Below are 21,430 nucleotides of genomic sequence, written 5' to 3' on the forward strand. Positions count from 1 at the left end.
TGCCAGCCTAAACAGACACAGTAAATATGAATCTTGCTAATGAGAATTAAATACCAATCAATGTAGCTGACAGAATTCTTACAGTATTGTCCCAAGTGGAATCAGGAACACTTCTTTTTGAAGATGTGAGACAGGGATATATTTTGCTTTGTGAGGAGGCAGCATGTCTACGTGGCCAGGGCAGAGGACTGGCAGCCAGGACTCCTGGGTTCCCTTTTTGTGACAGCCTCCAGCTCCCAGTACGATCCTGAGCCAGTCGCCTCTGTTCTCTGTGCTTCACTTTTTCCCCCACCTGTGAAATGAGGCTGATGTTGTTCAGTCATTGGCTTGAAGCGCTTCTAATGGCTCAGCCAGACCGGGCAGTAAATCCGTGAGTTTTGCCATCTCTCTTTCAGAACATGCCTAGAGAATGAAGAGGCACGTGCGAGCTCGGGGACAAGGCTTTCCTGACAAGCTGCTCCGTGGCCTGGTTGTTACCGCCAGTCTTTTCCTGCTCTCAGGTACCTGTGAACACATCCCGGGGGCTACATCTTCCAGTGGGCGCACAAGGGGCTGGGAGGGGGCAAGCAAAGCACCTCTGCTCGGGTGCAAGCAGGAAGAGTGCTCCTAGCATGGCCAGGGGAGGAAGGGGTGGGTGGCAGCTGAACGAGGCAGATTTTGTGCCTGCTGTGAGGAGGTAGAAAAGTGCTTCCCACTGCCACAGACCCTGCCCAGCACCAGCTGTGCAGACCTGCCCATTTCCTGGCTTGCTCTGGCCGTGTTGGCAACCTCCGCGCATGGCAGGAGCTAGCCTCTGTTGGCTGTGAGCAAATCCTGCAGCTGCATTGGCACGATCTGTTTCTCTCTGGGAAGGTGCAAGTCTTTGGTTTTCACCCAGCCACGAAAGCACTTTCTTGTTGTCCTGGCTGTCTCACCCCTGCTTATCCCTCTCCACGCTTGTATCTCCCCCTTCGAACGCAGACAACCAAGCGCTAAGCCTCCTTGTCCATTCCCTACCTCACATCCTTCTTCCCTGGGCAGGCTCCTTCCATCCCTTCTGCCCCTGCAGCTCTGCCAAGACGTTGCATCTCCTGCACATAGCACAGATGGGGAAAACCAATCGCAATGGTTGCCGTCCACTGGCACAATAATCTGAGCCAGCACGTAGCAGGAAGTAAATAACTATTTTTGGCTACTTCACAGCTATGGCTATAGCTGGAGGTCAAGTGCTTGCTGAAGTTTCCTTACACTTCTACATCTTTGCATGGGTCCAGTCCTTTATGTCACCACAGAGTGACACCACAAATCTCACCATAATGTATATGTTTGCTGCCTTCAGAGTGTCCTGGGGGAAGATGAAAGCTAAGAGCTGCACCAGATTGTCTTCAAATAAACCCCTCGCTGAGCCAGCCATTGCACGTTCTGTTTCGGGAGCACCCTAGACACTGGGCCACCCACTCCTGATGCTCCAGCAGAACAAAAATTGTTTTCAGGGCTACTTGTGCTTATTTCCTTTGCTTATTTTGGCTTTCCAAGAGCAAGGGAAATTCCAGCTTTTAAATGCATCCCATGAAATGGTCCAACTGATGTTCCTGTCACTGCTAAACCACTAACCCACTCCACAAAGTTGGGACCTCTCACCCCCAGCTAAATCCATACGGGGAAAACATCTAGGCCTTGGCACTGCAATGGAAAAGTGGAACCGTTTCTGGTGCCCGTGGAGCTGCACTGATGAAAGCGAGATCAGAATAAGGACTGGGAGGCTAGGACTTGATGAAGGGTTCAGTGATGCTGGGCTTTGGAAAGCAGGGACCAACCTTAGATAGCAGGCTGTTCTTCTTTATCTGAGCTGGTACTGTCTGTCCATGTTGGGAGAAAGGGGTTTTGCTAGAACAGCCGCGTACCATTCTTGGTTGACTCTACAGAATTAGGCTCTGCAAATCAATCATTCATCGCCTGCTTCTGATTTGAAGTGCATGTAGCAGATGGGAGAAGTGTCTGCTGCTTTCGCAGGTTCGTGACGTGCGTAGCCTTTATTAGAAGTGCAAATAATCACTTGAGATTTACAGGTCTGGTTTATCTGAAGAGATTTACAATGCTGGCTTTATATGGCTGGCAATCAGGGGTTAGTGTAATTGATGTCACTAGGGACCAGGCTTAGAAAAACAACACTAAGTTATGGTAATAAAGGCTTCATCCTCATGGCGCTTCTCTTCCTCAAGGAATAAATCTTTAATTAATGAAACACATGTAAACGCGTGAGTAAAATATAAATTGAAGAGGCAACTCAGCAGGACAAGGGCATCTTGAGTTGTGCTTCTAGTAGTCTCAGTTTCATCGTCCTTAGGTCTTACACCATAGAGGGGCCGGATTATATCTGCAATGTAAAGGAGCTGCTCAGCTGCTTCAGATCCCTGAGTTAGCTGGTTTAACGTTTGTTCTTGTGTCTCTCAGCTACATCCCAGCTCCAGCATTGCAGTCACTCCTTGGCCTCCACTCAGTGTGCCTACCCCGGTATGTTAAGTAGTACTCTTGGCTTGCAGAGCCAGGGCTGAGCAGGCAAGTTGTTCCAGACCTGCGGAGAGTACTACACGCAAAAGGACTGACTAAAGAATTATTAAAAAAAGCACCGTCCCAACAAACTCTTCGCAGTCCTGGCAAAAGGCCCTGTTCTTACAGTTACTATCATCGTTACAAACCCTAGCCTAGGTATCTTCGCACTGGAGTCGATGATCCTAGCACAACAATGGGCTCATTTGTTTACATGAGAGTTAAAAAATTTCCAGGAAGATCCAATAAAGAAAAGCCTCAGCCCACAGGCACCTCTGAACGAAGTCCCTCTGCATATGTGGAGAGGCTGAAAGAGCTATGATTATTTAATTTGGGGAAGAGAAGACTGAGGGGTTGTGGGGTTATATGGAGGATAGAAATAGATTTTTCTCTGTGGCTGCAGGAGACAGGACAAGGAGCAATGGCCTTAAAAAGCAGCTAAGGAAATTTAGGCTGGAGGTTAGGAATAGCTTTCTCATTGTGGCAGAGGTTAGGCATTGGAACAGGCCCGCAGAGGTTGTGGCATCACTAGCCCTGGGTGCTTTTAAGAGCAGCTTAGACAGACATGTCACTGAGTGGGTTTTTTTTAGCAGGGGGCTGGACTGGAGACCTCATGTGGTCCCTTCCAGTCCTAGTGTACCATGATTTTATTGAGTCTACCTTGCTAATGATGAAAAGGGCATTGAAACCAGAAGTTTCTATGGACTTTCTGTGTCACAGTGTACAGTGTCCATTGAGGAACAGAGAGTCAGGTCCGTGTGGCTAGATACCAGCCTATCTTCCAGCTAGGAACCAAACTTAGCAAACAGTTTTTACCTTCAGAGTGGGTGTCACTAAGACTTCTGAACCAAACCCCCAGGCTGACGTGGGGGTATTTGAAATCCAGAACTGAAATCTCTGCCCGATTGTTTAGCAGGTTTTAAAAACCATTTGTTTTTTTCTCTCTTGCTTAATCAGGCATTTAGGCACTGGCTGTTGGTGGTGTAGGAGGCCCGCACTTTGCATTTCAAAGGGAGTAGCAACTAGAAATAGGAGAAACCTTTAATTTTTTGATCGTCTTGTGATATTACTGAATAGAATGACTTGCAAAATAAACTGCTGTCATATGATGAGTACAACCCATATACATGCAGTAATTATCCTGATGAGGCCACGTTTTCTCTTTGAAAATTGACACTTTCTCTTCCCCTTCCCTTTCCCCCCATTTTTACAGAAACCAGTTCTTTGCGAGGGAAAAAGCTGGATGTATCGTGGAAGTATCAGAAGTATATATCCCTGGCCAGCGCCAGCATCCCCCAGCTCTGCCAGTTCACTGTGTGCATTGATCTAAACAGGACTACAAATGTCAGTGTTTGGACAGCTTTTTCATACGATATAAGCAACAACTCCACCAACATCCATGATGCAGAGCTCGGGCTCTCTGGGGAAAACAAGCATCTGAAGTTGTATCTCTTTGGCACCACCAGAGAAATCAAGCTTGACTTAACTCTTTTCGAATGGCATAGTGTGTGCTGCACGTGGGACAGCAAGGAGGGGCTGCTGCAGGTCTACAACAATGGGCAGCACTTGGGGAAGGAGGCCATGAACAGTACCAAGTGCCTGAGGCCGAAGGGCAGCTTGATGCTGGGGTATTTGCACAAAAACCAGGGAGGGTCCATCATTGTGCAGGTGAACACCGGCTTTCTCGGCAACCTGTACTACTTCCAAATGTGGGACAGGGTCTTGAAGCAGGAGGAGCTAATGAACTGCTCCCAGGGAAACGTCGTTAGCTGGAACACAGAGTATTGGGACTTGGACAGCATCATTCCACTCACCGACCATCACCTGCGCTGCGGTGAGTGTCTTGCTTTGTTGTCACCTGGGCTAGCTGACAGTGAGAGGAGGCTGCCGTCCACAAAATAAACCAGTTTTGGAGGGGGCAATGAGACACACACTTTACCAGGATATTTGCTGGCAGAGGAACCAAATGCAAGTGGGAAGGTCCTTCTGAGCCCCTGCAGCCTTGGGCTGCCGGCGCTGTGTGGCCAGCACTGGTTGTGAGATACTCAGCCCTGCTCAGTGGGGACAGGACCCTCTGGGGAGTCTGCTCCTCAAGTCACTGTGCACGGGCAAAGAGCGATAAAATGGCCAAATTTGGGCACGAAAGAAACATGGCACAGACACAAGGCAACCCCCTGCTAAATAACAGGGTGCTGCTCAAACAAAACTCCCTAGAAGTTTTCTCCAGGGGAAAAAAAGAGGCGATCCAGGCTGACCTGCACAGGCTCAGGAAATGGGCGGACAAGAACCTGATGGTGTTTAACACCGAAAAATGCAAGGTTCTCCACCTTGGGAAGAAAACCCTGCAGCACCCTTATAGGCTCGGCAGCGCTACGCTGGCTAGCACTACAGAAGAAAAAGACTTGGGGGTCATCATTGACCACAAGATGAACATGAGCCTCCAATGCGATGCTGCAGCTAGTAAAGCGACCAAAATGCTGGGTTGCATCCATAGATGCTTCTCGAGCAAATCCCGGGACGTCATTCTCCCCTTGTACTCGGCCTTAGTGAGGCCGCAGCTGGAGTACTGCGTCCAGTTTTGGGCTCCACAATTCAAAAAGGATGTGGAGAAGCTTGAGAGAGTCCAGAGGAGAGCCACGCGCATGATCAGAGGTCAGGAAAACAGACCTCACGATGACAGGCTGAGAGCCATGGGACTCTTTAACCTGGAAAAGCGCAGGCTCAGGGGTGATCTGGTGGCCACCTATAAGTTTATCAGGGGTGACCACCAGGATCTGGGGGAACGTCTGTTCACCAGAGCGCCCCAAGGGATGACGAGGTCGAACGGTCACAAACTCCTGCAAGACCGTTTCAGGCTGGACATAAGGAAGAATTTCTTTCCTGTCCGAGCCCCCAAGGTCTGGAGCAGTCTGCCAGCGGAGGTGGTTCAAGCACCTACACTGAACACCTTCAAGAGTAAATTGGATGCTTATCTTGCTGGGATCCTATGACCCCAGCTGACTTCCTGCCCTTTGGGCAGGGGGCTGCACTCGATGATCTCCCAAGGTCCCTTCCAGCCCTGATGTCTACGAAATCTATGAAATTTCCCCTTAATCTGATCCTCAGAAGCTAAGCGCTAACTGCACATGTAATTTTGTGACCAGACAACCCTGCATGCAAAATTTCAGCCTAAATGGCTGAAGTCTGGCCAAGTTACAAGCAACTAAAAACAGGGCCTTATAATGGGAAGGGTTGTGCTACCTTGATGACAGGCCTGTAATGTCCCATCTATAATGTCACCAGGCTTGAGATAAGTATTTTGTTAGGGTAAAGGTCAGGAATCCTGCTTTCCTGAAGAAAGGCTGCAGCAGCTACAGTTTTTTAATCCTAGATATGGGGAAGGTTGTAGAGCTGAATCATGGTTGTGAGCCTGCTGTATATCACATTTTGGATAGACCTTCACATATGCTATAAATATCCTCCCTGCTTCACCCAGCTGAAATTTATGAGCAGTCCACTGTACTGATAGCCCCTAAATAGAAACGGGGAGATGCGTTTGGGATAGCAGTGAATGGTACCGCTATACATGCTAAGATGTGTGCACGTGGCTGGCTGGCCCGACGTTCACATTTCCGTAAGCTCTAATTTGTATGCACTATTCATAGTAATCAAGGGCACATGGGTGAATGTAAGTGTGAGGGTTTGGTGAGGATTTAGGTAGCCAGGCCTGTGGATAGGCCTTGGGGGCAACTAGGAGGTTAGCAGGGCAGGTACACAGGTTACTAAGAGATCCAAGATGTAAGCTGAGGTCAGGAGCCGTGGGTCAGGGAGCCAGTGCTGAGTTTTGGAGAATCCAAGATCAGGGTCCAGGAAGCCAAACCAAGTCAGGATGCTAAGAAAAGCAGAGAGCAGAACCAGTGCCGAGTTTCAGGGGAGATCCAAGATCAGGGTCAAGAAAAGCCAAAGCCCAGCCAGAAGTCAGGAGAACCAGGGAGAGCTGTGAACACGAGACTTGCCAGAACAGACTGAGGCTGTATGAAGACACGCTTGCAAGCCCGAGGCGGCAGGTGGATTTAAAAGGGATGAGTGGTGCTTCCAGCAGCCAACCTGGTTGCAGAGAACTGGGTTAGCCCCATTAGCCAGAGATCAGGGACAGGCATGGTAACTCCTGTGCTTGGCCCTGCCAGGCCTGCTTGACCAGAGTCCCTGACAACAAGAAATGCTGTGCGGTGTCAGAACAAGGGTCCCCCCAGCCCCTCGGCCTCTCTGACAGTGGCAAGTAGCAGACGCATTAGACACAGGGCATGTGTGGAGTGACCTAACCCCTGGGGTATCTACACATGTGCTTTACTACAGCTCTGACTAGTTAGCTCTGATGTAAAGTGTCACTATCTACACATATGACCATAGTAGCATGCGGTAAGTTAATTAACTCCACTGTAGGACAGTACTGCCCCAGACAAGTACAGCAGAGTAGTTGTGTGCGCCACAAGGCACATGTTGATGCTAACGGGGTTGGCTGGGTGGGGGCACAGGGGGCAGCATCATGCCCCTGGGCTGGCAGGCTGACCCGCTGGGCCCCCTGCCAGCAAGGGCTGCTCCACCCCTGCTCAGTGTGCTGCAGTCCTGGGCACATGTGTAAACGCTGCACCTGGGAGCAATAAACTCCGGTACAAACTGAGCCCAAGTTTATTGCTATGTGCTAACTACCCATGTAGATGCACCCACTGGGAAGCATGCCCTGTCCATCTGCTCTGCTCAAGGTGCACCAAGGCCCCCCAGATCAGGTGAGACAGTGAGCTCTGAGGGACCCTGAGCGGGTGCCAAGAAGCATGCCTAAGGCTGCCTGAGAACTGCTCTGGGTGTGTGCTCACACTAAACACGCTAGGCTGCCTGACTTTTGGGCTTTGCCATACACTGTGGAGCTGTGGATAGGCACTCCTGGGCTTGTCATGGGGGCATGGCAGATGCCCTAAGACAAGGAAGTCCTATGGGAAAGCCTGAAGCAGCTATCACTGGATTTCAAGGGACAGAAGTCAGAAATAACCATGTGGATTGTAGTTCTGTAGTGAAATGTCACCTTGCAGATCAATTTGCGTGCTAATGATGTAACTTTAACAGGTATGTCTCTGCCTGTAATGTGCAATTTATACCCTGAAAAGCCTGAGATTACTGCTGATTGCCAGTATATAATGCACACGTATTGTGTCTGTAGTTGAGCATCACTTGAGTTCACAGTTCTCAATGTAGCATGAAGCGAGGTGGAGTTTTTCAAGGGAACTGTCTATGCAACTTGCCATGCTTTTGGCAATCTGCTTTAACACTGAAAAACTAGGGGGCTACTCATGCAAAACCTGTCACATGAAAACCAGTGAAACTAGTTACATGAGTAAGGCAGCCACACATCTTAAAGGGGGAGGTTACGTGTTACATGTTAGTCCATACTAAGGGCACTTAAAACATGAGTGTCTGCACATTAAAGCTTGTTAACTCATGTTAAGCGCCCTCTGAGCATCTCAAAGTTATGCCACTTTAGGTGAGGGTTAGCTCATGGCTGCTCTACTTGGCACATGTTAGGTAACGTCAAGCTGCTCGACAGAGATAAAAAGAGCAATTTGCAGTCCTCTAGCATCCCAGGATGCACTGCTCCCAGCTTCTGTCCCCTTTCTGGAGCAGGGATAGAGCCCAGGTGTCGTGGCTCCCAGCCATAACCCTGCTTACCAACCGACTAGTGATAAGACCGAGCAGTGCTCGGTAGAAACAGTATTACCCCATCACGTTTGGCTGCTCAGAGCTCGTTCTTACTTTAACACGGCTCAACAGCCCACGTTTTTAGTCTGGTCTAAGTGTAACATGCAACTTCACTCAAGACTCAGCATTTCAAGGAGAGCTCTGCAAAGCTTGTCCTATAACTGCTTGTGAAGCAGTGAACCTGGTTTCCCAGAACACACACCCTGCGTTCCCGGCTGGGTCGTGTAATAAACACAGAATGGGGAGGGGTGAGAGAAATTCCAAGTGGGAGCAGATACACTATTAGCAGAAAAAAGAAGCTGATTACTGGGAGCTGATTAACAGGAGGAGGAGATCACAGTAACTCTTGGCTTAATGGCACTGGCTTACTTTTCAGTAGAAGCAAATCTTACTTTGCCTTTAGCATGCTCTTCCGCCAAAGATCTCAGGGCAATTCATACAGTCACTAAGCTTCAAGGTGCTACCATCTTGGCAAGCTGTTAAGACCTGTCTCATACATGAGGAAGCTAAAGCATTGGGAAATTATAGTTGGGATTTTCCAAGATGACTTGCTTAGCTCTACACAATGAGTCACACTGGGTAAGTGTGCTACATCCTTATCCCTAGAATAGTCCTAGATCCTAGAAGAGTCCTAGGTCCATATCCCTTTTTTCTACCCTGTCACCATTAGACCACAGCACCTTTCTTTTGTGCGTTATGGATGAGAATGAGGGCATCTGGAGTGATATCCTTGTCGTTGCTAAAAGCACCATTTCCAGGAATGACGTTCCCACCTTCTCTGACGAGGTTACCTCACTCCTGGCAGTAGCCCTTCCTTGGGGAGCAAACTGCGATTGCACAGGCTGGCAACCTTAATTATGGAGTGTATTAACTTTGCAACCTTGCTCAGGCTCTTTTAACTCAGGTTTTGTTCATAATTTCTTGGGCTTTTAAAGAAGCAAGCTAAAAAAACAGATGCTCCATCGTGTGGTAGCACATTGGCACACCCATGGGGCATCAGCTGGGCTGGGAACTTTAGATCCACTGCACGGGCTTCCTCTCCCACCCCCACAAGTCCAGTTTTTGTCCCCCTCTGCATCTGAATCAGCAGTTCCCTCCTCCAGGGAGCCCGGTGTCAGCAAGGGGTCACAAAAATGCAGGACAGAACATCTCTCTGCAATCAGTCCAGATGCCCAGACCCACTATCACCGAGCAGTCCAGTGCTAGGGAAAGGCTGGATCAGTCTGTGTGGAGCATGCTCTGCGGGCGTGTCCACATGTGCAAATGCGCTGGGGTGGGTTTACTCTAGAGTAATTTACTCCGGTGGCAGAGGTTGCCCCAGCAGCGGGCAGCTCCTGGGGGCAGGAAGCAATCTCCCACCCCTTGCTGTCCTGGTAACTGGGAGCACATTTTCTCCTGGTCAGTCGTCTACACATGTGCTACTGCGCCATTAGTAATTGGGAGCAAATTTACTATTTGTATTTACAGGAAGCAAATTTACTCATGATTAGGGCAAATAACTGTGCAGTAAGTGTCTGCACGTGTAGACGGTGATACTCACTGCACAGTAATTTGCTCTAATCTCAAGTAAAGCATCTTGTGTAGACGTGTCTTGTGTGAATGGGATCTTTGGGGAATTTGGCTGCTCCAGTCTCAGAAGTGCCTCTTCGTTATGTATGAACTGGGGGTAATTTTGCCACACTGGGGTAGGTTTTCAGGGGGAAAGCACACCTTAGGCACAAAACCCTCCCTGACCTCCTTTGTCAAATTTCCAGTCCCTGCTCCACAGCAAGGGCCTGGCCTTCGTATCACAGAGAGGAGAAGGCATACAGGTTTTTAACCTGAGCAAAACAACATCCTTCTTTCTAATCTTGTTCCAGTCTCATTCTTGGAAAGAGGTGAACAGGTTAGGCTGAACTTTTACCTAAAAATATCAGCCTCAGTCTGATAGGTGGCATAGAAAAGTTTCAGTCCACGCGGTCAAAGTGACGTGTTAATCATAGCAAAGTTATACCAGGAAATAGCTGAAAGCAGGATCTAATAAAGGGAAGTGTTAGGCAACCTAAAAAATGCTGCCCACCCTGCTTACAGACGGGAGAATCTTCGTCTTCCAATATCAGTTTGCCCTTCACTAGTCATACATAACCCTGTTAATAAAGTCAATTTAACACCTCTGCATACCCTTGCTAAATTTTGTGAGAGAAAGATTGGCCCTTTTAACTTAAATGTGTAAGCTTTGGTGATGGTGATGAACATAGAGCACAAGAAGCTGACTAGTAATGTCTGTAAAGCATAGTGTTAGTGAAGTTCTCTTATTAGTTGGTTTACTTTGTAAAGCTCTTTTACTGGAACGATGAACATTTGCCAGATACCAAAGAAACTGTTTGCTAAAGCTTTGAATTCAAACTTAATGATCTGGAAATGTTTGGTTTTTAATTTCAGCAGCATGGTATTTTTCTCATTCCAGATCTCATCTGTCATCCCTTCTCAGTCCTCATTTTATGAGCAGAATTTTGTGCATGTTAATTAAAATGAGTGATGTTACGGGATGCAGGTGCTACAGCTGCATATCGGTAATGATAGCTGATATGTGAGAATAAACACAGGTTTTCTTCTTCAGGTGATAATGAGGGAGAGGGATTTGAATCTGTGAAATTGTAATAATGTTTGATTTTTCACTGCTTAAATGGAAAATGCTTCATGAGATACATCTTTAATTAGAGTGGTTTGATTTTTGTTTTGCCAGTTCTGTAAATTTTCTTTCACCAGACTAGCCTGCCTCATTATATCTGACACCGAGTGACCTCATGCATTGCCCCTAAGGCAGCGCAGCTTGCAACACGACACGGTGAACCCTGGAAACAAGACTGCAGCCCACAGCGATGGAGCTCTGAGCGCAAACCCTCATTACTGGAGAAGCATCTCCAGCATCTGTTTTAGTTATGAAGACAAATTAAAGGTTAAGCTTGTCACACGGCACAGATGATCAGTTCAGTTTAGCACTAGATACATCTTAGTCTAAAAGCACTTTTTTCTAAAAGTATTTTATAAAAAAAGAAAAGACTGTATGCTGAAACCATAGCCTGGTTGAATGGCATTTTGCTCTCCCCGGATGACAGCACTAGCCTGGGGTGGATTATGAGGTCTATCCCTCTCATTTTGTTAAAGATGTAGTAGCCTCTCCACATTCAGGTCCTGGCTTCCTCATGCTTCTGCATCCTGTTTGACCCATTGCTAAGCCAGCCCTTCTCAGACCACCACGGCTGATGTCCAAGGTCCTCCTTATCCATTAAGGAGGACTGAACAATATGGGAGCCCTTCTGAAATCACAACCTGTGGTCCCCATTTTTTATTGATCCTGTGTAAAGTGTGGGCCCAGACTCAAGAAACAATAAGGAAAGATAAAACGATGCTTGGCACATGTGGATTGTTTTGGAGGCCTGTGATGTCATCCGTATTGTGCCCCTTCGGAGGTGTTGTGTCAAATAATATCTCTGGCAGGTGCCGTGACAGGCGCAGAGCCATATTTAGCTGTAGGTAATGCCAGCATCATTCATGCAGAATAAATAATTCTCTGATAACAATATCTGCATCAGCAGCAGTGAAATCAGTGAGTTACTCTGGATTTGCATGGGTATAACTGAGAGCAGAACCTGGCCCATGCTCTGTAAAGGAAAGGCCACTAGATTCCAAGAGAAAACTGTGGTTATAAAACCATTTCCCTCTATCCTTGCAGTCAATAGGAAACGAGAGCAAAGTCTGCATAACAGAAATGTGCATTTCAGAGAGCTCAGCCCCCAGAAAGCACAGGGCTTTCCATGAGAGGGCCTGGTTTATCTAGCAGCTCTTAGCTTTCAGATTCCCAGAGGCACTGGTGAACAGTTTCTCTGCTGCTTTTTGTCTTGCTTTGCCCACGAGATATGGACTGTAGGAAGAGACGGTGCTTTGGGAGAAGGAACCCTTCCATTTACCCTCCAGCTTCGGCTCTTTGTGTTGTTTTCCAGGGGATTGTTACTCTTTGCTGTGAGTTTTTTGGAGTCGGTGGTCTTTCTAGATTCTTGCCTTCTTCTTACCCTACCCATAGCATGCAGCATTCAGGGGAAGGTTAATCACACCCTTGGCAGGAGGCTTCTGGGTCCCTGTTTGTCTTGCAGCTGGCTGACTCAAGCTTGAGGAGTCTCTTCCAAATACAGGATCAGCAAACAACTATACAGTCAGCTCAAGTTTCTGTCCTCCTGCCCGCACTGATTCAGATGGGGAAGCCACGGCTCAGACGCTGGGCTGCTGGGAGAAAATGCCTGGGAATCTGGAGGAAGGGAAAACATTGGCAGAAACTTTTTCTTTCCACCATAGCTGAGCTCCTGCAAAAGCAGGAGACCTAAACGCAGGCAAACAGCCCCCCTGCCAGCACCCAGCTGGTTAGACCAGGACACCAGCGTTCAAAAAAGCACTGTTTATTGCTGCTTTTATTGCTCCCTAGCGCAGGCTAGGCATGACGGAGGCACGAAGTCATTCTCTGAGTGTGGGGTTGAGTTACAAGCACAGCGCTTTGTGGCTGGGCAGCTGACTCCCCGACATCTGACAATGTCTCAGACAAGGGTGTAAACTAGATAGTGGGCTGTGCTGAAACACTTGCTCTCTGGGGTGACCTGTGAAACCACAGCATTGTTTCTGCAACCCTTTTTGTCAACTTCTGGTCGACAGAAACACGGAGACCCAGTTCTTTGCCAACCCTGGGTGCATTGGCTTATTCCTACACATTTTGGGCTTGTCTACATGTGGACCTTTAAGTAGGATTAGCCTAAAATTACCATTTTAAGGCACATTGAGTGCATGCCCACACATGTGCACCCTTAATGTGCCTTAAAAACGGTGATTATAGGCTAATCCTGCCTAAATTTGATACCTGCTTAAAGGAGGTACCAAATTTCGGCACACTTACCTAAGTCACATTAGCCCATGTGTCGACGCTTAATGCGCATTAACGTGGTGTGCATATTAGCATGGCTACATGTGGGCTAATGTGACTTACCTATGCAAGCCTAAATTTAGTGCATCTTAATGTGTGTTAGCGTGTCTACATTGCCTTAACGCGTCTTAAGCAAAGGCAGATTAAGTTTAGGCATGCATAACTACACATGTAGACATGCCCACTGCTTCCCAGTTATGGTCACTCTTAGAGTTACACTGGAACAGGTGTGTGCTCCCAAGAGATGCAGTGGGTGGATACCAAGCTGGACTAGGACAGAGTGGGATTAATGGAGGGACTGCTTGGGAGACAGGGTCCGGCCCTGGCCTGTCCCACCTACCAGTACCCTTGAAGCTGGAGGTAATGAATAAACAACGAGTAGGTCTAAGATTGGGGTTTGCCTGAAAGGGGGGGTTGAGTTGTGGCAGAAAGGACCCAGAAGGTGTCTGAGAAGCTCTGAGTGTGATTTCTAAGGTGCAGCCAAATCTGGTAAGAAACCTGGGGCTGGAGCTCATGTTGTCTTGTCCATTTATGCATTGATGAAGTTGTGCCCCAGGGTGGGTTTTGACCCCATACAGGCTGTGCATGGCACATGCCTTAGAACAAGGACCCACTCACCAGGAACCAAATCTCAAGTATTCCAATGTTCAGAGGTGACCTTGGACTAAAAGTGCCCTCTCAGCTGCAAAAACCGTAAAACAGGAGACTTTGAAGTAACATTTGAAAATAAACCCTGTTCCTGTTGCTGTCTACGGAGGTTTTCCATTGATTTCTGTAGGTTGGAAATAGCCCACTGTAACTATTTTCAACATGCAAAAGATTTCAGGGGTGATTTCTATAACCATGAAATACAATCAAGAAAAACACAGGGGTATATTTCAAGAGTGCTAGTTTCCTCTTTATCTCTGAACTTGATCCATGCATCCTTAGTTTCGCATATTTTTCTTTTCTACATGGAAACATTGCTCTTAGTAATGTCCGACTCTGACATTTGTCTGAGTGGAAGTCCAGGCATGGGGTTGAAATTGCAATACTTGGGCAAAATGTCATATCATGCTACTGCCTTGTCATTTAGGCTGGAACGCCATAAAGAGGTTCGGTTCATTGCAATTTTCTGCGTTATATGTGAAGACGTGTCATCCCTATTATTTCTGGCAGACTGCACGTGGAATACAAAGAATAAATCTGGTTTGACAAGGTGATTCATTTCAAGGATAATTAGCTAGGAACTCTCCATTTGGAAAATAACAGGGAAGCTGTCCCGGTGTTTACGATGCCAGAGTATATGAAGAGCAACCTGCATTTCACTTTCATTACTGCATGTTAAACCAGTGACCTTTGTGTCTTCAGCAAAAGTCTCCCCCTGAAAGTTAACATAAGAGTTAGCCAAGTCAGAAGGGAATGCACAGATTTCACTGTGCCGTCTAGCCAGCATGCAACCGTCTTCAAACTGGTTTTTACTGGTAAATAGAACCCCATATTGCCCCATACCACAGTGGTGAGAGGGTTGGAGTGGGGTGGAGGAGAATACAGATGCGAGACAGTGCCACATCTGAGTTGTATAATGCCTTGTTTCTGGGGAAGCTGCAGAAACTCCCCTGCATCTGCCTCGCAGAAGCCTGCTTCTACGATGCTGTGGGTGGGAGGAGGTTTGGGGAACTGCATCTTCCCTGAGAAGTGCCTGGATGTTCTGGCAGAAGCCACATCCGACTTAATGCTGCTTCCAGACTTAGGCTCACACAGTCGCCCACAGAGATGGGAGCCAATGGATTTCTAACTTTGCCTTTCCTTCTGGAATGTGCGTTCAAAAGCGTAATGGCCTGGGGAGGGAGAGGCACTCACAGGGTGCGTGACAAGACGTACTAACTGCATGTTATCAGGAACATCAAGCGGTACTGTTGGTGAGGTTAACATTGATTTTTGGATTTGCTCCTGTCAATTCTTATCCCCTGGGTCGATAAATCTTGGTCACATCAAGGGACTATCCAGCCATCTGCTACCTCTTTAGTATTGTCCTTCTGTCTTCACTGCTCGTTATCACTGCAAATTGTTTTCTGACGTGCCAGCCTGAATAGAGGTGTCTGGAACAAATGGAACAGATGAGGTTTCCATGGCTTAGGCAGTGGAAAGGTGGGCATATTCTGCAGATGCTGTGACCTCAGTATAGCATAAGACAGATGAGCAATGATACCAGGGGAATGGATGCAGACAGATATACAGCCATGAAAAAGGAAGTAGGTTTTCTGCAGCCAAGAGTCCCTAGATCAACCTGCCCTTCTTATGCCAGAGAATCTGAGCTCCATTTTTTTCTCTGCCCTCACCTCGTTTTTCTTCTTATTTTTCTTTTCAGCAAAGTCCTGGGAAGGATCAACCTCAACAACTGCTGCTACATTAGCTCCACCATCTCCAGCTAAAACTACTAGTGGTATCACTCTAAGTATGTGTCTTTCTAGCAGAGAATATTGTAAATGCTAAAGTACTCATCATTACTATATCTATCTATCTATATGTCATACATATATAGGTCATATATATATATATATACATATACATACACAAAGATCATATATATATGCACATGCACACACACGTTATATCCATGATGATTTAGACTCTTTAAATTTCTGTTTATTGTAGTTTTATCTAAAAATAGCTATAATTCTAACTAGATCAAAAGAAAAAGTGAAATGCTGAATCTGGTCCAGAAGTATATGAATGGACACCAGGGTAAACTAGAGAAACATGGTGGTAAATTGGGTCCTATGTTGAATATTGTGTTTTTTCAGATGACCTAGCTAGCTTCCTTCCCTTCAAATGAATCTTTGGCATCCTTCATAAGGGATGTTTCACCATGACAAAGACTTCCACAAGGTTACACAAGTGTATTTCCTATAGGCTAGGACAGTCTTCAGTGGAAAAAGTCCCTGTCTATGTGTTGAAAGACCCTCAGTTGCTCTCAACTGGTGCAATTTAACCTAATCCCATTGGAACCTGGGCCTTACAACAACAGCACAGGATCACTCCAGTTTTATGCTGTTAGTCCACTTAAATCACTGGAGTGACGCAGGGGGAGAACTGGATTGACACAGCCCTGAATCAGCAAGTAGGAAATGTAAGTAAGCTAGCTAGATATCAACCAGAGGCTGGTTGTATGCAATATTCATGTTTGCTCAGGAACCTTCACAGTGAAATCTTCCATTCATTTTTGCCTAAAATCCTAAGTGTAAATCCATTCCTAAGTGTTTATTACCTGCAGAAGTCTCGTTGTAGCACCGTGAGTTTGTTCTCCCCTAACGAGATGTCTTAGTTACAGGTAGCCTTGTTTTGTGAGGTGCTGACCAGCTTCTGGAGTTGACTTCAGCTACAGCTGCAGGTGCACAGAATTGAGCCCCAAAAAAGGATCTCTTTATCCCAGCTAAGTGTGTCTATCTTTATATTTGGATTATAATATATGTTAAAATGTTTAGCTTTCACTGCTTCCACAAGAGGTGCAACGACTGAAAACAAAACCACGTGTGCCCCTGAATACACTACGAAGAAGACAAGCTCTGCGTCCTTAACTACTGCTGTAACACAGGCACCAGAAACCATGCCAGCAACTAAACCCGGAGGGACCACACAGGCACTTGTATCTCTTCTCACAACAACAACCAAGGTTACTGTTTTGGTGTCGGAGACTACACTTTCACTGACCACAGCTTCACCCAGACCTGATGAGACTGATCCCACCTCCAAACCTGATGGGATACTAACTTCTGTGACTATCTCACCTATCAAAACTACTAGTACTATGCCTGTTTCCAGATCAATGGTGACATCCAGGCCCTCTGAGTTTACATTTGTATCTACACCTGACCTATCCACGACAGGTCATAAACTAGGTAATAAAAGTACAGAATTTGTGTAAATGGTTCTGTAGGTAAGGAGTAGAGCTCTGCACAGAATACCATGCTTCAAGTTGAGCCATATATCCAAACACTAAAGGAAACACATCTTCGAACCAAAAAATACTCTGCTTGGTGTCTGTAGGGGCTCAGAGTACTGTATCTGGTTTTTGGCATTGCATGTGGATTTACATGAGCTTAAATTTACTGTGCAGTAAGTTACTGTTTAGTAATCAGGAATAGGCTACATGTGCAGGTGTTAAGGTGCATTAATGCTGTGTGTGGACTGGTTTGGGATGAAAGTTAGTCACAAGTCAGTCTACACAGACAGTATTACTGTGCACAGTAAGGCATCTACACACGCGCTGCTGCGCGGTAACTAATTGGGCATAAATTTGATACCTGCATGATGCAGGTATCAAATTTACGCTGAAGCTGGCATAAGACACTATATTTGCTGTGCAGTATGGGTGTGCATATGTTGATGTGCATCCGTACTGCTCAGTAATTTTGGTTACTGCACAGTAAATGTGGACGTGTAGACGGTCCTAAGGGTGTCATAGATCGGAGAGAGTCTGGACTGGAGCAGCAAGAATGATAAAAGACTAGAAAGAATATGAGAAAGATTGAAGGAATTGGGTTTTTTTAGTCTAGAAAAGAGAAGTTTAGAGGAACACATGAGAGCCATCTTCCCATTTGTAAAAAAGGATGGTGGTCAGCCATTCTCCATGCCCAGCCTGGGGATAACAAGAGGACATTGGCTTAATTTGCAGCAAAGATTTATGTTAGATGTGAAGAAAAACTTTCTAACTATAAGGACAGTTAAGCACTGGATGAGGTTATCTAGGAGGTTATTCCACTGAGGGTTTTGGGAACAAATATTTACAAATCTCTCTCAGGGATGGTTCGGGCACACTTGACCCTGCCCTTTAATGTTCTTAGCACCCCTGTCTTTCTTGATTCCATGAGCTGTAGAGCCAGCAGTTTTGTGGAGCATTGCTCAGCCACTCAAGAGCATTGCTTAAAATGAATGGAAACGTTATTTACAATGATTAAATTAAATCTATAAATTAAAAAGGGACATAAAATAGATTCTCTAGTTTGATTTTTGGGTGTGTGATTTTTATATCGCTTCTCGGTCACTTGTAGGTTAGGCCTAGCCTACAAGTTGCTAAAAGCTCTGCCTGCATTGTTTTCCATGTAAATTCATTGCTGATGCAAACTGGCAAGCACGTCTGTATTAGTAGATACCTGTCTAGCTACCTGTTAGTCTAAACCAGGTATTTAGACTGTAATTAGTAATATTTCCATCTGCAGCTCACTGCTGGCACAAAAATAGCTGCTGAAGGTATCTGCAGATAATTATCTGGCTGTTGGTTCCAGCCATGTACATTTATACAAAGACTATTCCAGGAATCCTAGGCTACATTTAGTACACAACATTTTGCTGGGATTAAATATTTCCCCTAGAAAAGCAATTTAAGCAGCTCCCTGTTACACATTAGCCAGAAGGCCAAATAACTACTGCCTATCTCAGAACATGATTGAGCTTTATGATCATGTGCATAAAAAGGAAGAGATGCCATTTGCCTTTTCAGTGTCACAAAAGCAGAACAAGCAATCACTTTATATCTACCTTTGTGACTCGTTTCTGTGAATTAAACCTGTGTGGAAAGATTATTTTTGTGTTACTGTAATACCCAGGGGGCCCTCAAGGTCCTAGTCATAGTACAAATATGCTGGGCACAGTAGAATAAAAAGTCTTGACCCAAACCCCCAAAGCTGAAGGCCCCGATTCTACAGTGAGCACTCAGCAGGCAGACCCTGGCAAAGTCAAGGATCTGAGTACTGGGGGAAGAGGGGAGGGGGATTGGGTTGTAAAGAGGAATTGCAGAACCAGGCACCCAACTTCCCTTGAGGGTGGCACAGCTCAGGTGCCTCCAAATGACCGAAAACAACAGTAGAAGATCTCGTATGTGAGGATATAGAGACCAGGAACACAAGCTTTTTGTGTGTGTGTGTTGACTAGCGTTTTCCATTATTGCAGTTACCTTCTACAACATTCAGGTGAACTTTTCTGTTACCCATGAACCCCAGAGACCTCCTGATTATTATGATGTAAGGAACGTTACTGAAACCTGGGTAAGTAGTTTTGACTTTCCTTTCCTTCTGTATAACTGATAGAGGATGAGGACAATTAAATAAAAGATTCTCAGTCTCCAGCAAAGTTACAGAGGAGTGTTCAGTTCACAGAAAAAGAAAAAGCATGAGATTTCATAATCCTGTTGCTTGACAGGTTAAAATTAGAGCTTGTCAAAAAGAGGACACATTTTGCCAATGTTTTGGCAAAAAAAAATCTGCCCTTTTCCTTTGAAATTCATAATTTTGATGAAAGGTGTTGCATGAATTGAATTTACATGCAGGTCTTGCCTACTTAAAAACTTGGCATGTGAGTTATTTTGTTATTTCATCTTTGGTTCCTTTCCTCTATTTTACAGTTTGTATTTTTATTTATTTATTTGTTACCTTCCAGCTTAATGACAGATTGTCTGGCACTGAATTTGTTGTTACAAATTACAAGATACAGACAGTAGGCAGGTAAGTGTGCGACTGTAGTTAGTTATTTGCACCACAACCTTCCAACTTTAGAAGAGTTTCCAATCAAGTTCTAGATCCACGTTTTGTCATGGACCCCTCTCATTAGTATGGGATAAGCTGGGACTCCACATCCGGCCGGCCTATGACCTTTAGAAGGGTTCAAATTTTGCCTTTTGGGCCCAATACTCCTGTTTTCTCACATCCTGAGTAATGGAAGCTGACAACCGAGGGCCAAGTTGGGAACTCATTTCACATTCTGGGTTAAGAAGGTATGAATGTTCACTGCTGTGGGGGTGGGGGTAGGGGAGTGCGTGAATCTCGGCAAGGTCAAGATCCTGAACATTCAGAAATGGGGTGTAGGGTCCTGAACCATGGCGGGCTACAGATAATCTGTCTGGCTCAGTATTTACATAGCTCTCATCATACCAGCATCTGAATGCCTGAAGTCTGAATGCCTGAATCTACTGCAGGATTTACAGGTGCAAAGTCCCATTAAGAAATAATGTACCAAGCATTACTTCAGAAACACGTATTTGTATATCTCTGTTTTACTGGTGGGGACAGAGATTATCATTTGCTATACTGACAGCCCCAGGACTTGTACGGACTTTGAGATATTATTTATCAACATGCACATACCGACTTCTTGCTTCTTCTCCTGGTTTCCCAAACATCCCTTGATTTGGGAAGATTTTGGGTTGCACCAATAAAATAAAACACTGCATAGTGTGTCTGATTCTGAAAACCACAGAGGCAAGCATAAAGGCAGAATGTGGAATAAATAGAGGGAGGGATTAGGATTTAAAGTGTCTGGCCCTGTGCATCTGTTGTATAATCATATACAAGATGCAGTACTTAAATCTCTTAGGAATTAAGGGATTAAACTTTTTTCAAAGCGAAACTGAAGGGCTTGTATAGAATACGAAAATGATGAAGGCATCTTACATAACATTTTGATTAGTCTGATTTGTTTGGCTAAGTAGCTTTTTAAAGCAACATGCTCTGTAGAGAAGTATGAATTGGTTACGATGTGCAGCTGTGGAAGTACACAAACCTGATTTGGAAGGAAGGTTATGTAGTGAAGTGGCTGGTACGACATGCTCCATTGCTCTCTGCTGGACAGAACCAGCATTGCTGGGTTTCTCATAAACCTCTGCTGCTAGGAGGGCGAGGTTCTTCGGGTAGATGTGATATCTTATATTAGACCAAGGATTTCTCTAACTCCAGTGGTTAGGACAGGGGGTTGTGAGCTCCATCAGTGCCATTGCCATGAAGGTCAAAAAGGGCTCTTATAAGATGCACATCAGTGATGCTCCTGGCTGACCAACGATTCGTTAATGTAGTAAATATTCCTAAAGGTACAACAGGCAGTTCTGGGAAGGGGGGACATGATCCGTGGCAGCTTCTTTGGGTACCAACGTCCATGATGTGGATCATTATGTTTGCTGTGGAATACTTACTCTCTTTTGCTTTGCTTACAGGGCTTTGACAGAAGGACGTGTCCAGAAGAAGGCTCAGGTACATATGAAACAAGAAGTCAACTTGTCTTCAGATACCAAAATCCACCACAACATGCTTTTCCTTACCTTTCCTCTTAATGTAGTTTAGCTGCAGGCGGAAAGGTAGCTACCCTGAGACACTGTACATTCAAATGTATTGTCCCTGCTCAGGGGTGGTGAGAAGCTGTAAAGATCAGATTAACTCAGGGATGAACTTTATAACTCCTGCTGGTCCCTTGGAG

General features: G+C 45.8%; 1 protein-coding gene across 1 annotated transcript in view; it reads left to right on the plus strand.

Moving 5' to 3' along the window:
* The first annotated feature begins 409 nt into the window (after positions 1 to 409).
* Positions 410 to 21,430, plus strand: part of ADGRG4 (adhesion G protein-coupled receptor G4) — a 49,898-nt gene continuing 28,877 nt past the window's right edge. The window contains exons 1-7 of the mRNA XM_090060015.1: positions 410 to 500; positions 3,743 to 4,363; positions 15,558 to 15,644; positions 16,675 to 17,088; positions 19,139 to 19,233; positions 19,625 to 19,689; positions 21,171 to 21,207. Of these exons, the coding sequence (XP_089916141.1) occupies positions 410 to 500; positions 3,743 to 4,363; positions 15,558 to 15,644; positions 16,675 to 17,088; positions 19,139 to 19,233; positions 19,625 to 19,689; positions 21,171 to 21,207 (1,410 nt within the window). The remainder of the gene's footprint in view (positions 501 to 3,742; positions 4,364 to 15,557; positions 15,645 to 16,674; positions 17,089 to 19,138; positions 19,234 to 19,624; positions 19,690 to 21,170; positions 21,208 to 21,430) is intronic.

Source organism: Crocodylus siamensis, chromosome 8 (assembly GCF_052110815.1).
Source record: "Crocodylus siamensis isolate JL-2025a chromosome 8, ASM5211081v1, whole genome shotgun sequence".
In the NCBI taxonomy this organism is placed as follows: Eukaryota; Metazoa; Chordata; order Crocodylia; family Crocodylidae; genus Crocodylus; species Crocodylus siamensis.